At 46.7% G+C, this 16,007-nt stretch overlaps 2 protein-coding genes across 2 annotated transcripts; both read left to right on the top strand.

Moving 5' to 3' along the window:
* Positions 1 to 538: 538 nt before the first annotated feature.
* Positions 539 to 6,038, top strand: LOC149274306 (ATP-binding cassette sub-family F member 2-like). Its single transcript, XM_089505670.1, has 13 exons — positions 539 to 677; positions 777 to 995; positions 1,238 to 1,420; positions 2,204 to 2,375; positions 2,505 to 2,600; positions 2,988 to 3,090; positions 3,286 to 3,381; positions 3,800 to 3,919; positions 4,835 to 4,924; positions 5,024 to 5,134; positions 5,230 to 5,421; positions 5,629 to 5,832; positions 5,913 to 6,038. Exons 1-13 carry the CDS (start codon positions 539 to 541, stop codon positions 6,036 to 6,038), a joined length of 1,851 nt encoding a protein of 616 aa, XP_089361796.1.
* A 4,069-nt stretch (positions 6,039 to 10,107) lies between these two features.
* LOC149274305 (putative histone H2B 3) lies at positions 10,108 to 11,751 on the top strand. The gene is made up of 2 exons (XM_089505668.1): positions 10,108 to 10,224; positions 11,515 to 11,751. The coding sequence occupies exons 1-2, from the start codon at positions 10,108 to 10,110 to the stop codon at positions 11,749 to 11,751; spliced, it is 354 nt and encodes a 117-aa protein (XP_089361794.1).
* The last annotated feature ends 4,256 nt before the right edge of the window (positions 11,752 to 16,007 follow it).

Here is a 16,007-nt window from a genome sequence, read left to right as displayed (position 1 = left end):
GGAGAGAGAGAGTCATCCCGGCTGAGGAGGAGCGGGGAGTCTGGAAAGAGGTAGGAGCCGGCGGTAGGCTGGGACGCAGGCCCCGGGAGGTGAGAGACGGCCCCGGGCAGAGGTGAGAGCAGGGGGCCCCCTGAGAGACGGCCCCGGGCAGAGGTGAGAGCAGGGGGCCCCCTGAGAGACGGCCCCGGGCAGAGGTGAGAGCAGGGGGCCCCCTGAGAGACGGCCCCGGGCAGAGGTGAGCGCAGGGGGCCCCCTGAGAGACGGCCCCGGGGGAAAAGGGCGGCCCCAGAGAGGGGTGAGAGCAGGGGGCCCCCTAGGAGACGGCCCCAGGGTGAGGCGAGAGCAGGGGGCCTACAAAGTCTACTTGTCATGTTGCTATAGGGATAACTTTAAAGTTTTGCCCTGGAGCTGCCCTTCTCTCTGCTCTGTAATGTTTGGGGGTCCTCTGTAATGTTTGGGGGTTGAGCTGCATGTGTAATTCTGCCCCCAAACCCCCCCACCCGTAGATTGCTGTTCTTGAGACTGGTTATTTGCAAACATGCCCTCTGACCTGGCCAAGAAGAAAGCCGCCAAGAAAAAAGAGGCAGCTAAGGCTCGTCAGAGGCCCAAGAAGGAGAATGGAGACCCCGCCCCTGAGGATACTGAACAGCAGCCAACCAATGGCACGGCGGCAGCTGGTGAGTAGTCTTGGTACTATTGTTACGAGACCCCCTGAGGCCCGGCGGTGGAGGGGAAGCTTTACAGGAGCGTTTCTGAGAGTTTTTTTCTTTGCACAGTGGATGAAGTGGATGAAGTGACTCGTCAGATGGAGGAATTCGAGCTCCGGAAGGCGGAGGCCCGCGCCGTCACCGGGGTTTTGGCTTCGCACCCAAACAGTACAGATGTTCACATCATAAACATGTCTCTGACCTTTCATGGCCAGGAGTTACTGAGCGACACAACGGTAGAGCTGAACTCCGGAAGGAGATACGGGCTCATTGGTCTTAATGGCACCGGTAATTACCAGGGGGCAAATAACAAAACACCGGCCATGCTTGGTGGCAAATTGATGGGGTGGGTAAAAGAAATGGGTATTGAGGCGAAATTACCTGGCAGCGGAAGAGATGGAGTTGGGAAAGATGGGACACAGAGGGTATTCTGTAGGGAAAAGCTGAGCGGAACACAGAATTTACACCCGATTCATGGAATATCGAGAAATGATGCACCGCTCCTCACCTGTTTCCTCCCTTCTCTCCAGGGAAGTCCATGCTACTCTCAGCCTTAGGGGGGAGGGAGCTGCCCATCCCTGAGCACATTGACATCTATCATTTAACCCGCGAGATGCCGCCCAGTGAGAAGACTGCTCTTCAATGTGTGATGGAGGTGGACACCGAGAGGAACATGCTGGAAAAAGAGGCCGAGAGACTAGCGCATGAGGATGGTGAGGTTCTGGTCAGGGTGTGTGCTGGGTCAGTCCTGAAATGCCTGTGCCAGGTCAGCGTTGCCCCGTTTACCATGTATGACATTGCATGTTTACATGTCATTGGCTTCTGTTTAAATGTGGACGCCGGCACCCTGGGTTTTACGTAGCACCCAATGTGAGATGCAGTATTTTCACTATAGCTGCACTGCGCGCGGAGCAGCACGTGTACCTCGGGCTTATCTGAGTAGTTTGCCGACGGGTTGCTGTATATTTGGTCGGTTCGCAGCCCATCTTGTCCCGGCGTCTGGAAGACGTAGAAGCTGGCGTGTAGCCGGCGTGGAAATACAGCTGGGTGCAGTGCGGGGGTCTGCCTGCGGGGGGCAGCCAACTGCTTTCTTATTGTACATATTGCTAAATTCCACGTGTCGTGTGATGTGCTTTTGTTTAGTGCGTATGCGAGTTATATTATAAAATGCTGTCACTTTGTGGCGTATTAACTGGGGCCTGTCCTGAAGTCTGGGCATATTATACGTCTGCCCAAGGGTATATTGTAATCATATAGCTTGCCTTTAGACAAGCTGGGGGTCGGCTGCCTCTCTTTACATCACTAAATCCATCATTGAGGATTGCCTCCTTTTATAGGGTTAGGGTCCTTAGTTAGGTCTTACCTTCACCAGGGTATCGAGCCAATAGCACTATAATGTTAGGAGGCAGTTTAGGTGTTCTGCCCCCCTCCTTCCTCTGCTAAAATGTTCGAAGTCTTCTACATCCTTCCCCGCGCTGAACGTCTGTCCTCTCCAGCTGAATGCGAGAAGTTGCTCGAACTGTACGAGCGTCTCGAGGAATTGGATGCTGTCAAGGCAGAGGTGCGGGCGTCGCGGATCCTCCACGGCCTTGGGTTCTCACCTGCCATGCAGCGCAAGAAGCTGAAGGACTTCAGTGGTGGTTGGAGGATGCGTGTGGCTCTTGCCAGGTGAAACCTTTCTTTCCTCTGGGTTGGCTGTACATGGCGTCTCCATTTCCTCTTCTTCATGGCTTCTGTCGATGTGTTAAAGAGCTGCTTCCGGACTATTGGAGTTAACGGGTTTTGTCTTGGTTTCAGAGCCCTCTTTATCCGCCCTTTCATGTTGCTACTTGATGAACCCACAAACCACCTGGATCTCGAGGCTTGCGTGTGGCTGGAGGAAGAGCTGAAAAAGTGAGTTTTCGGTGGAAACCGTGACATGGAGTCCACTAATGCAACCAACCTGGTGAACCCAGAGCTCACGTGCTTTTAATGCTCCTAACAGTGTATTGACATGACTTTAAAAAACTTCCCCCATATTACCTGTACATTATGCAGGGGCCACCTCAGCCTTTCCTGCACGAGAAGCTCCCCAGGGTAAGCCCTCCATAATGCGAGGGAGAGGAATAGCCCTGTGAAAAACACTGCGCTGTCCCCAGAAAGCAATAAATCTGAGCCGTTGTATTCGTGAAGTTTAGTGACCTTTGGGTCATTTGAAGTAGAAGGAAATATTTTAAGTCTGATTTAGAAAGCAGCTTTCCTATGGCTTCCAATGCCTGTTTTCTCTCCCTCTTTCTGCAGTTTCCGCAGGATTCTTGTCCTCGTGTCGCATTCCCAGGATTTCCTTAACGGCGTTTGTACCAATATTATCCACCTGCACAACCGCAAGCTGAAATATTACACGGTAAGTGGCGCTTGGGGGGCGCCGGCCAGCTGTGAGAGGTAGGGGCTGGGGTTTTGGAAGAGAGGCGGCGCAGGGGCTGGGGTTTTGGAAGAGAGGCGGCGCAGGGGCTGGGGTTTTGGAAGAGAGCGGAACCGCCGTGAGAGGAGGGGGGGGAGTGGGCCCGCAGACTAACTTTTCACCTCTGTCTCTCTGCAGGGTAATTATGACCAGTATGTAAAAACTCGCCTGGAGCTGGAGGAGAATCAGATGAAGAGGTTCAACTGGGAGCAGGATCAGATCGCACACATGAAGGTAGGAGGTTCCGGAGAGGTCCGGCGCTCTTTTTTTTTAAGGTTCCTTGGCTGCGGAGGAGAGGTGGTTTGGTTGTATTTTGTAGAAGGGTGGTTATAAAAGTTGTTTTGTGTGGCTAGACTGGAAAGGCTGCCGTCAATTCATTAAAGGGGAAAACTGTTAAATCAGCGAGCCGGCCCCCTGGGTAATGTATAGTTAAATCGGCGAGCTGGCCCCCTGGGTAATGTATAGTTAAATCGGCGAGCCGGCCCCCTGGGTAATGTATAGTTAATGTAGGGAGACATTTTGGACATCATCTCCCCGATTCCTGCTGTGAACTTCCAATTTTGGAGTCCCTGGTGGGCTGCCGCGTGGCGCCTGTGGAGGAATGAGCTGTGCATAGTAGGAGTTTTCCTTGATCTGTTGGGTTGTGTTTTAGAACTACATTGCGCGGTTTGGTCACGGAAGTGCGAAGTTGGCCCGACAAGCACAGAGCAAAGAGAAAACCCTGCAGAAGATGATGTCATCAGGACTAACAGAAAAGGTGGTCAACGACAAGGTAAGACTCGGCAGTGGGCTCATAGCCGTAGAGGAGTATTAACCCCTTCATGGTTATTTCCCACCCTATTCTGTGTTTAACCCTAATTCCCTAATACTGTATTTGCTCGAAGACCCCCCTAAAATCTGAATATAAGACGACCCTATAGGAAAAAAGTTTTACTATGATTCAGAAAAATATTTTTTTGGTTTTATTTCCTTTTATTTTCCAACCTGCCCCCCCCAGTTATGCACATCTGCCCCAGAGATGCCTTATACCCTCTATGTGCCACTCTGCCTCCAAAAATGCCTTATACCCTTATATGCCACTCTGGCATTTAGGGGGTTAAAAGGCATATTATGGGACAGAGTGGCATATAGGGACGTATAAAGCATTTCAGGAGGCAGAGTGGCGTATAGAGGGTTAAAAGGCATTTCATAGAGCACTCTGCCTACAGAAATGCCTTATGCCCCCCATTTAACACCCCCCCCCCCCAACTCACCGGTGCTTCTGACTCCCCGGGCAGCAGGTAGAAGTCTACGCGATTCGCGTTGGCAACTTCCGCTGCAGCGGGAAGGAGGTGCGGTTAGCAGCGGGGGTTGTCTGCGTCCATCGCGCAGACCTTCCCTGACTGTCAGAGAGAACTCCCCACAGTCGGGGAAGGTCTGCGCGATACGGTAATTATGGATATTTTGCTCCTGCACGTTTTTTTTGTAAGGACATAAACGGCTTTCTATGAATATCATTTTTTTACTCATCGTCCATTATATAAAGGGTTTACATTATATGACGAAGGATGCTACCTGCAGACCACTTGGGGATCTCCTGCAGCCGTCCGGTATCATTGTGTTGGGGCCACTTCCCTTATGGTTTAATTTTGTCTGATAAAAGCCACGGAAGACAGCTTTTCCTTTTTATATTTTCTCTCTGTTACAGACGCTCTCATTCTTTTTTCCATCCTGTGGCAAGATCCCTCCTCCGGTGATCATGGTGCAGAATGTCAGCTTCCGGTACGCGGCTGATGGGGTAAGATGGGTGAAGGGATGGTCGCCACAAACCGTGTCTTCTCCTGGCCATTAGGTTTTTGTATTTTCTTCTTATCTCCAACTTCTTCCTGCTCCACAGCCCCTAATCTACAAGAACCTGGAGTTTGGAATAGACCTGGATACTCGTGTGGCCCTTGTAGGCCCTAATGGGGCTGGGAAATCCACCTTACTGAAACTACTGGCGGGAGAGGTGAGCCGTGAGACCCTGCAGAGAGCTTCCTCTGTATCATTTCTTTAATCATCCGTTGTCACGGTCCCCATTTATTTTGTCTTCTGTCTGTCCAGTTGCTGCCATCAGATGGAATGATCCGGAAACATTCTCACGTGAAGATTGGCCGCTACCACCAGCATCTAACAGAGCAGCTTGACCTGGACCTGTCTCCCCTGGAATATATGATGAAATGTTATCCAGAAATCAAAGAGAAGGAGGAGATGAGAAAGATCATTGGGAGATACGGCCTGACCGGGAAACAGCAGGTGATTCCCTCGGATCCTCGTTTAGGTTCTTCGCTTCTCCCCGTCCCTGTAAATTGTATTCAATGTTCACTTACGTCTTCTGTTCGGAGCCTGCTGCCGTAGAGGGGCAGCCATGCGTTTTTATCCTTTGTTTGGTGTCTCCTGTCTCTCTGCTGCGCATGCTCACCAAGACCGGCAGTAACATCTTATGGTCTCTTCCCTTCCCAGGTGAGTCCGATCCGAAACCTGTCCGATGGGCAGAAGTGCCGCGTCTGCTTTGCTTGGCTGGCCTGGCAAACACCCCACATGCTTTTCCTGGATGAGCCGACTAATCACCTGGACATCGAGACCATAGACGCTCTTGCGGATGCCATCAATGAATTTGAGGGGGGGATGATGCTTGTAAGCCACGACTTCCGGCTTATACAGCAGGTAAGTCACGAGGTTGCGTCTACCTGCTGAATGTAAAAAGGCCGGTCTGTAGGTGCTGATCCTCTAACCCCGATCCACAGGTTGCGCAGGAGATCTGGGTGTGTGAAAAGCAGGCGGTCACCAAGTGGACAGGAGGTATCATTTCCTACAAGCAACATCTGAAGTCCAGGCTGAATGATGGTGAAGCCCCGCGCAAGGGCCAATGAACCTTATCATCCCCCCCCCACCCCCGGGACAGCCGCGATATCCCTCCTTGAAGCCAAGATGAGACCCTCATGCAAATAAAATCACACATGAGGAACAAGCCTCATTGTGTTCCTTTCTCAAGACATGTCCCCGATGAGTCGAAGCATGAGGGCGGTTTGTGGCGTTGCTTGTGTTATGTAGGCAGTCACGGAGCCGTGGTGGGCAGCGCTTATTGTACAGACAGGTGTAGTGTGTGCAGCTTCTGACTCTGGCCCCTGAGCGACCGCCGCCACTCAGCCTCACGTCTATCTTTCATTTGTTTTGTTTTTTTAACAAATTATTTATCTGTAACTCAGAGAAAGCAAATAAACTTAAAGAGGAAATGCGCAGAGTGCGTGAAATCAGTTCAGTCGTTTACGTGTAACACGAGCGCCGCCTGCTGGAAGCTACTGTGTTCAGTGCCTGGGTCTGGGGCTTACAGCTTGAATTCCCAGCAGATCTGTCCTGTCTAGTTGCTCATTTCTCCTGCTATAAACACACAAACCTTAATCTGTGATTGGTCTCGTCTTTGAATCAGGAACCATATGTATGTTTAATACAGTGAGGGTATTAGTCTCTACAACTTCTGCTGGGAAGATGTTCTACTTATCTACTACCCTCTCAATGAAGTAAAACTTTGTGTCACTGTATGCTGCCCTCTGCAGGGTATGGGCTTTATAAATGGAGCAATCAGGTACGCAGTTATACATCCCACAGCCTGCAGGGGGCAGCAAATTACATGAGATGTATAGTATAAGCAAAAATCAGCATGGTTTTATGAAACATAGGTCCTGTCATACTAATTTAATTGCATTCTATGAAGAAGTAAGTAGCAGTGTCGATCAGGCTGTTTCAGTGGATGTAATCTACTTGGATTTGGCGTTTGACACGGTTCCACACGATAGGTATTGTCCTGTATAAAAAGGGGCATCAAGTCGCGGGATAAAGATATAATTTTGCCCCTTTATAAATCAATGGTAAGGCCGCACCTTGAATATGCTGTGCAATTTCGGGCACCTGTTCTAAAGCAGGATATCATAGCACTAGAAAGGGTGCAGAGGCGGGCTACAAAATTAATAAAAGGAATGGAGCTCTATAGTTATGAAGAAAGGTTAACTAATTTAAATCTGTTTAGTTTAGAAAACGTCGCCTCAGAGGGGATATGATAACATTATATAAATATATTCGGGGCCAATACAAACCATTGTGTGGAAATCTGTTCATAAACAGGACTATGCATAGGACACGTGGTCATGCGTTTAGACTGGAAGAAAGGAGATTTAGACTAAAGCAGAGGAAAGGGTTTTTTACAGTAAGGATGTGGAATTCTCTGCCTGCGGAGGTAGTTTTATCGGAGTCTGTACCGACGTTTAAACTGCAACTGGATGGATACCTGGAAAAACATAATATTCAGGGATATAATATTTAATTATGGGGAAATGGCTTATTGATCCAAGGAGAAATCTGACTGCCATTTTGGGGTCAAGAATGAATTTTTTTCCCTGGTTAGTGCAAAATTGGAAAGAGCGAAACCAGGTGGTTTTTTTTTGGCCTTCTTTTGGATCAACAGCAACAAATTAACAGATATAGGAAAGGCTGAGCTTGATGGACGCAGGTCTTTTTTCAGCATATATAACTAGGTAACTATGTAACTAAATGTGTTATGAGCTGGGGAAGAAACAGCTGCTTTTCCATATTTCCCAACAAATGTGTCCAAGAGGCAACCCTGGATGGACCCGCAACAGCTGCGGCGTGTTGGTTGGGCTGCTGTGGTACCCCACTGGGAACAAGACCTTTAATAAAAATATTAAACAGAACGAGTCCAAGTAGAGCCCACCGAGGTACCCAGCTGGCAATAAGACCTTGCTCTGAACATACACCATTCACTACAACCTTCTGTCGCTCAGATGCATTCAATGATATTAGGATCTAAACTCAGAGGTTGCAGTTTTTTGACGCGTCTTCTGAATGAAGATGCATCCGCGACGTCTCTGGCGCCTCCTCCATCTATTATTTTGTCACCCAATTAATAAAGAAGGCGGGGCCAGTGCCTCATCCAGCTGTGGCAGGGATGTAGGGGCGGTGCTTTGTCCAGCCACGGCGGGGATGTAGGGGCGGTGCTCCATCCAGTTCACTCTCCTCCACCTTGTAGATTTGTCCCCTCCAACCTCTCCCAGATACCCACAATGCAGAAGGCTTTCTCAGGCCACATTGACTGTTGGTTCTGAGAGCTCCGCGGGATCTGGTCCGATTTCGTAGTCCACAAAGTACATGCTAAATGCTGACTTATAAAGACCAACAGCTTCCCGGCAGCGGTGGACAAGAGAAGAAGAGGAAAGCATAGAAAATGGGAGATTTCAGCTTCCCGGCGGTGGATGTAAGAAGAGGAAAGGATAGAAACTGGGAGCTCTTCAGCTTCCCGCCGGCGGCGGACGTGAGAAGAAGAGGAAAGATAGAAACTCGGAGCTCTTTAGCTTCCCGGTGGTGGACACGAGAAGAAGAGGAAAGGATAGAAAATGGGAGATCTTCAGCTTCCTGGCGGCGGACATGAGCAGAGGAGGAAAGCATAGAAAATGGGAGATTTCAGCTTCCCGGCGGCAGACGTGAGAAGAGGAGGAAAGGATAGAAACTCGGAGCTCTTTAGCTTCCCGGTGGTGGACACGAGAAGAAGAGGAAAGGATAGAAAATGGGAGATCTTCAGCTTCCTGGCGGCGGACATGAGCAGAGGAGGAAAGCATAGAAAATGGGAGATTTCAGCTTCCCGGCGGCAGACGTGAGAAGAGGAGGAAAGGATAGAAACTGGGAGCTCTTCAGCTTCTCTTTCAAATGGAGCGCACATACACAAAGGGAAAAAAGAGATATTTGGCAAGTAATGCACTCACATTTCTAAGGACATAAATGAGCTCATCATAAAATATTCTTTAATTGTTCATAGCTAAAAAATATAAAAACACAGCAGCAATGGCACAGTATCACTCGGTTGAGTGGATAAGGTAACGTATGAAACGTACAAAAGCGTGTAGAAGGTGATCAGCGTAACACCAGGCACAGGGAAGTCCACCGTCCAGCAGCAAGAGCTTCTCAATATCTCTCTCGCTCAATGCGTTTCACCGGACAAGCGGCCTCCTCAGGAGATGATTCAGGATTTTCTTTTGCAGCTTGCCTGAAGATATAATGTAGACCACCTTCCTTACAGCTCAACAGATCCAGAATGGAAGAGTTGTATAGATTATTAAGTGTTGGAGGAACGCTTATTTGGGTGCTGCTGCCTAATTAGAGAAAGTGCTTTTCTTGCGTTTTTAGCTTTTTAGCTTCCCGGCGGCAAGCATGAGAAGAAGAGGAAAGTGTAGAAACTGGGAGCTGACCAGGGTCCGGGCTATGTCCTCGCACCTATACGGTCAGCACAAGACTCATCGTGATGATCGCGAAAGTCCATTAGAACGTCCAGGTTTCTTCAGATTCGTCACCCCATACAGTCCGTGCATAGATCTGGATGTGGGTCACATGAGTAACCAATTCCCTTCCGGGAGAGCATACATCGTGCATGCGCCGCTCAGTCCAATGGACATGTATGAGTGTTCTGAAAGCCATACAAATACTGATTAACCCTTTCTCTGTTTGGGAATAACTATTTCCCTGTAGGGGTGCCGAGATCACCAGATGATCCCTACAAAGCAGCGATTAACCCTCTTCATACCAGTTGAATGATTAACCCTCTCTCAACAGGACAATGATTAAATGCCTATCTTTGAGACAGAAGGGGCAGATTTTGTGAAGTTATACCATCAGTTATGATATCGCAGTTCCCACATGTCTTCACGCCCCAACATTAACTAGACGTTTATTTCTAGGCCTGAGAAACCCTTAGCTGCTGTCTGTGACCCCTTTTTTGACACATCCATGGGGATAAATTGCCCCCAATTTATCTTGCAGGTGAGTTGTTTGGGGCCTGGGGTGTGTCTGAGCCGAGAAGCTTAACGAGGCCTGTGGATATAAGTGGAGTGTGAGTGGGGCGAATGTGGGCTTTGGTGCTGAGTGGTTGTGGGAGACATGAATGCTGAATTGAGTAAAAAGAAAGGCAAACATGTGAGTGATAAGAAGCCCTCGAAGCGGAAGGCCAAGCGGCGGGAGACATACTCTGTCTACATCTACAAGGTGCTCAAGCAGGTAGGTGTTTTGAGAAGCTGTCATTGAGCAGGACAGGCTGTGCTTTGTTTCAGGTGCTGGGGCCCTGGCTTGTGCTGTGGTTTATTGGCCACTTGGTGACTCTTTGGGAGATGGCTGCTGGGCTTCTGAGGGGCAGCTTTTAATAATTTTACCTAAAGACTGCACTGTGAACAAAATCTGATGGGCTCTAAGTCCTGGAGGCTGCTTTCCTGCCATTGTGAACATCTTACCCTTAATGCCCCAGCCTGTCTCTTCTATGGTAAAGTGCCCTGGCTTCATGGTGCCCATACCTGCCAACCAGCCGGGGTCAGTACGACTTTAACATGAAGCCATCTGAGAAACTTCTCTGGGATTCACTAAAGCTGTAGATGGTGGGAGAGCTGAACATCACAAACTCCTGAGTGCAAACTGAAGGACTGAACTGGCCCCCCTGTCTAATGTATAGCTAAATCGGCGAGTTGGCGCCCTGTCTAATGTATAGCTAAATACATGTATTGTTAAATCAGTAACCAGTGTCTTATCAAGCACATGTCTTCATAACTGAACTTTTTCGTTCACACTCTCGAGCCTCTTCTTGACTATACCATTGTGCACATGACAGGCTAGATAATCTCAACACCACACATTTCCCTTTTTCTTTTAAACAGAAAACTTAAAGTACAATGGTTTTCTTTAAATTGTAGTCTGTGAAATAACTTCAGTCCCTGTTAACATTGTTCAATGAGACGATTAGGTTTTTTGATATATCCACCTGGCAGGAAAGTCAGTTGAGCTTTGCAAAGTTTCTCTGGCATCTTCGTTCTCCAGTTGCAAGGGAGCGTTCGATGAATCCTCACAGGTTTCGGTCACTGACGAATTGTTGTGACCTGATGGAATAGCCATGAAATGCCTGCGATTCCTACGTAAGCCTTGCCCATCATTGGTTTGCACTATATATGATCTTGGAGAATAATGCTGGATAACTTTCCCTTCAGCGTTCCCGTCGTTTGAACCTTGTACAGGAATTTGTACCTGAAGATTCTCCAAAGGCTTTGCAGCTCGGTCATTCTATTCATTCCTTTTTTTTCTATCACCTGTTTTTGTGGGAACCTTTTCCAAGTTTTCAATACTGGAACTCGTGTGACCAGCTGTCTGCCAAACAATAATTCTGCCGGTGACTTCCCACATATATTGACGCTCCCCATAAATCTGATGTGTACGTATAATATAAATAATGTAGGGTACTCTGGGGGTAAAGAAGGTGCCCCCCCCCCATATGGTGCTCCTTGTAACTGCCTCCTCTGCCCCCAGGTGCACCCAGACACGGGGATCTCCAGTAAAGCCATGAGCATCATGAACTCGTTTGTGAATGACGTGTTTGAGCGGATTGCGAGCGAAGCGTCTCGTCTGGCGCAATACAACAAACGCTCCACCATCACCAGCCGCGAGGTCCAGACCGCCGTCCGCCTTCTGCTGCCAGGAGAGCTTGCGAAACACGCGGTGTCTGAGGGCACCAAGGCTGTGACAAAGTACACCAGCAGCAAATGACCCCAATAAACAAACTGCATCTGAGAACATGGTGTCCGGCCTGACGATTCTGACTGTGTGTGCATGGATGCTTGCGCATGGTGGTGGAGCTGTGTGGATGCACAGATGATTGTGAGTGAAGGTGGCGTGATGTGGTGATTGTGTGGATGCTTGCGTATGGTGGTGGTGGAGCTGTGTGTATCCACAGATGATTGTGAGTGAGGGTGGAGTGATATGGTGAGTGTGTGGATGCTTGCGTATGGTGGTGGTGGTGGTGGAGCTGCGTGTATCCACAGATGATTGTGAGTGAGGGTGGAGTGATGTGGTGAGTGTGTGGATGCTTGCGTGTGGTGGTGGTGGAGCTGTGTATGCACAGATGATTGTGAGTGAGGGTGGAGTGATGTGGTGACTGTGTGGATGCTTGCGTATGGTGGTGGTGGAGCTGTGTGTATGCACAGATGATTGTGAGTGAGGGTGGAGTGATGTGGTGACTGTGTGGATGCTTGCATATGGTGGTGGTGGTGGAGCTGTGTGTATGCACAGATGACTGTGAGTGAGGGTGGAGGGAAGTGGTGTGCGTGTGCAGATGTGTTGGTGGTAGGGATGTGGTGATGTAATGGTGCCTGGGGTGGAAGAGTCTGGGTGGGGGCAAAAAACACAAAGGCATGGTTAACATGTGGGTCAGCCTAGTCAATCTGAAAAGGGCGTGGGGCAAACAGTAATATTTCCCTAATAATCCTGCATCCTGTTACTGGGAAGTGTCTGCATCGGTGCTGTCCGTGGGGGGCCCGCAGACCCTCCAACATTTAATGTGGACAAAGTTTAAGGGCCTAACTAAAGGTCCAGGCTCCCTTTCTGCCCTAGAGCTGAGTATTAGTGTAACGGAAATAAACTTGTTTTGTCTAAAACATACTTTGCCAGGTTAATAAAACCTGCTTCTGGGAGTTTTTTTTCCCTTTAGGAGGCTATTGGAGGATGAATCCGGGTCACCTAGTTACGCCATTCGTGGGCATATGAGTGGCTCCATGTAAAGCCCGTGCCGGTTCTGCACCATGTATTGGTAGAATGGTGTGTCTTGTTAGGATTTGGATAGAATGGCGGCTGGTGGCGTGTGCTAGAGCTAAATTACAGGCATTTGACTCGGGGGCACGGGGGGCAGCAGCGGTTTTACGCCTGTTGGCATCACAGGCCTCATGCATTTGGACCTTAACAGCGCTGCCAGAATCATCTAGAAAATCAGTTTGGGAGGCAATAAGGCAGGACGGTGCCCGATGGGGGAGCCAGGTGCTGTGCGGACTGATGTACATTATGAAGTCATTACAGACATAATCTGGAGACGGATGCCGCGAGGCTCCCATTACTTGGAGAGGGGAGTTTATTATTCCCCAAACGCATTATAATGGGGAGATTAAACTTCTGTGAGAGCCAAGTAAATGAGGAAAAGGATTCTTTAACAGAGGGTTTAGAGGAGGAGGGAGAACCATTAAAAAAAACAGGTGTAACAGAAAGATTTTACTTCACAGAATACAACAAAGCTTCCAACATCGAGAGAGATTAACAAACAGCCTGCCTGTGCCAACTCTGTGCCTTTAGCATTCTACCTGTGCTACCGTTGTCCCTTGAACCGCCTGCCTGCCTGATTTCAGCCTCTAAGCACTCACTCCAGCACTTACTCCATTCACTCTCCAGCCAGCCCCTTGCAGATTTCACTGGTCCAGGGGCCGGCTGAGCAGCACTGGGGCCCCAGGATTACTGCTGTGGAGATAGCACATTGTATCATAACATGAGGAATATACAGTATATAATGGGTTATAAGGACAAGATTAGTTATACGTCCGGAGAGTATATAATATATAATATGAGGAACATACAGGATATAACGGGTTATAAGGATGGGATTAGTTATACGGCCGGAGAGTATATAATATATAATATGAGGAATATACAGGATATAACGGATTATAAGGACAAGATTAGTTATACGGCCAGAGAGTATATAATATGAGGAATATACAGGGATATAACGGGTTATAAGGACAGGATCAGTTATACGGGTCAGAGAGTATATAATATATAATATGAGTTATATACAGGGATATAATGGGTTATAAGGACGCGATCAGTTATATGGGTCGGAGAGTATATAATATATAATATGAGTAATATACAGGGATATAATGGGTTATAAGGACGGGATCAGTTATATGTGTCGGAGAGTACATACCGTATTTGCTCGATTATAATATGAGGAATATACAGGGATATAACCGGTTATAAGGACGGGATCAGTTATACGGGTCGGAGAGTATATAATATGAGGAATATACAGGGATATATAACGAGTTATAAGGACGGGATTAGTTATACGGGTCGGAGAGTATATAATATATAATATGAGGAATATACAGGGATATGTAACGGGTTATAAGGACAGGATGAGTTATACGGGCTGGAGAGTATAGGACAAGATTAGTTATACAGCTGGAGAGTATATAATATGAGGAATATACAAGTACATAATGGGTTATAAGGACGGGATCAGTTATACGGGTCGGAGAGTATATAATATATAATATGAGGAATATACAGGATATAACGGGTTATAAGGACGGGATTAGTTATATGGCCGGAGAGTATATAATATATAATATGAGGAATATACAGGGATATAACGGGTTATAAGGAGGGGATTAGTTATACGGGTCGGAGAGTATATAATATATAATATGAGGAATATACAGGGATATGTAACGGGTTATAAGGACGGGATTAGTTATACGGGTCGGAGAGTATATAATATATAATATGAGGAATATACAGGGATATATAACGAGTTATAAGGACGGGATTAGTTATACGGGTTGGAGAGTATATAATATATAATATGAGGAATATACAGGATATAACGGGTTATAAGGACGGGATTAGTTATATGGCCGGAGAGTATATAATATATAATATGAGGAATATACAGGGATATAACGGGTTATAAGGAGGGGATTAGTTATACTGGTCGGAGAGTATATAATATATAATATGAGGAATATACAGGGATATAATGGGTTATAAGGACGGGATCAGTTATACGGGTCGGAGAGTATATAATATATAAAATGAGGAATATACAGGGATATAACGGGTTATAAGGACAGGATTAGTTATACGTCCAGAGAGTATATAATATATAATATGAGGAATATACAGGGATATATAACGAGTTATAAGGACGGGATTAGTTATACGGCCGGAGAGTATATATAATATAAGGAATATACAGGATATAACGGGTTATATGGACAGGATCAGTTATACGGGTCAGAGAGTATATAATATATAATATGAGTAATATACAGGGATATAATGGGTTATAAGGACGGGATCAGTTATACGGGTCGGAGAGTATATAATATATAATATGAGTAATATACACGGATATAATGGGTTATAAGGACGGGATCAGTTATACGTGTCGGAGAGTATATAATATATAATATGAGGAATATACAGGGATATAACCGGTTATAAGGACAGGATGAGTTATACGGGCTGGAGAGTATAGGACAAGATTAGTTATACAGCTGGAGAGTATATAATATGAGGAATTTACAAGTACATAATGGGTTATAAGGACGGGATTAGTTATACGGGAAGTAGTATATATATAATATGAGGAATATATAGGGATATAATGGGTTATAAGGACGGGATCAGTTATACGGGTCGGAGAGTATATAATATATAATATGAGGAATATACAGGGATATGTAACGGGTTATAAGGACGGGATTAGTTATATGGGTCGGAGAGTATATAATATATAATATGAGGAATATACAGGATATAACGGGTTATAAGGATGGGATTAGTTATACAGCCGGAGAGTATATAATATATAATATGAGGAATATACAGGGATATATAACGAGTTATAAGGACGGGATTAGTTATACGGGTCGGAGAGTATATAATATTTAATATGACGAATATACAGGATATAACGGGTTATAAGGACGGCATTAGTTATACGGACCGGAGAGTATATAATATATAATATGAGGAATATACAGGGATATAACGGGTTATAAGGATGGGATTAGTTATATGGCCGGAGAGTATATAATATATAATATGAGGAATATACAGGATATAACGGGTTATAAGGACGGGATTAGTTATACGGCCGGAGAGTATATAATATATAATATGAGGAATATACAGGGATATAACGGGTTATAAGGACGGGATTAGTTATACGGCTGGAGAGTATATAATATATA

The sequence above is a fragment of the Sceloporus occidentalis genome, unplaced genomic scaffold, assembly GCF_023333645.1.
Source record: "Sceloporus occidentalis isolate IW3139 unplaced genomic scaffold, rSceOcc1.0.p SCAF_337, whole genome shotgun sequence".
NCBI lineage: Eukaryota > Metazoa > Chordata > Lepidosauria > Squamata > Phrynosomatidae > Sceloporus > Sceloporus occidentalis.
Note: the sequence above shows the minus strand (reverse complement) of the source record. Positions and strands in the feature narration are given on the sequence as shown.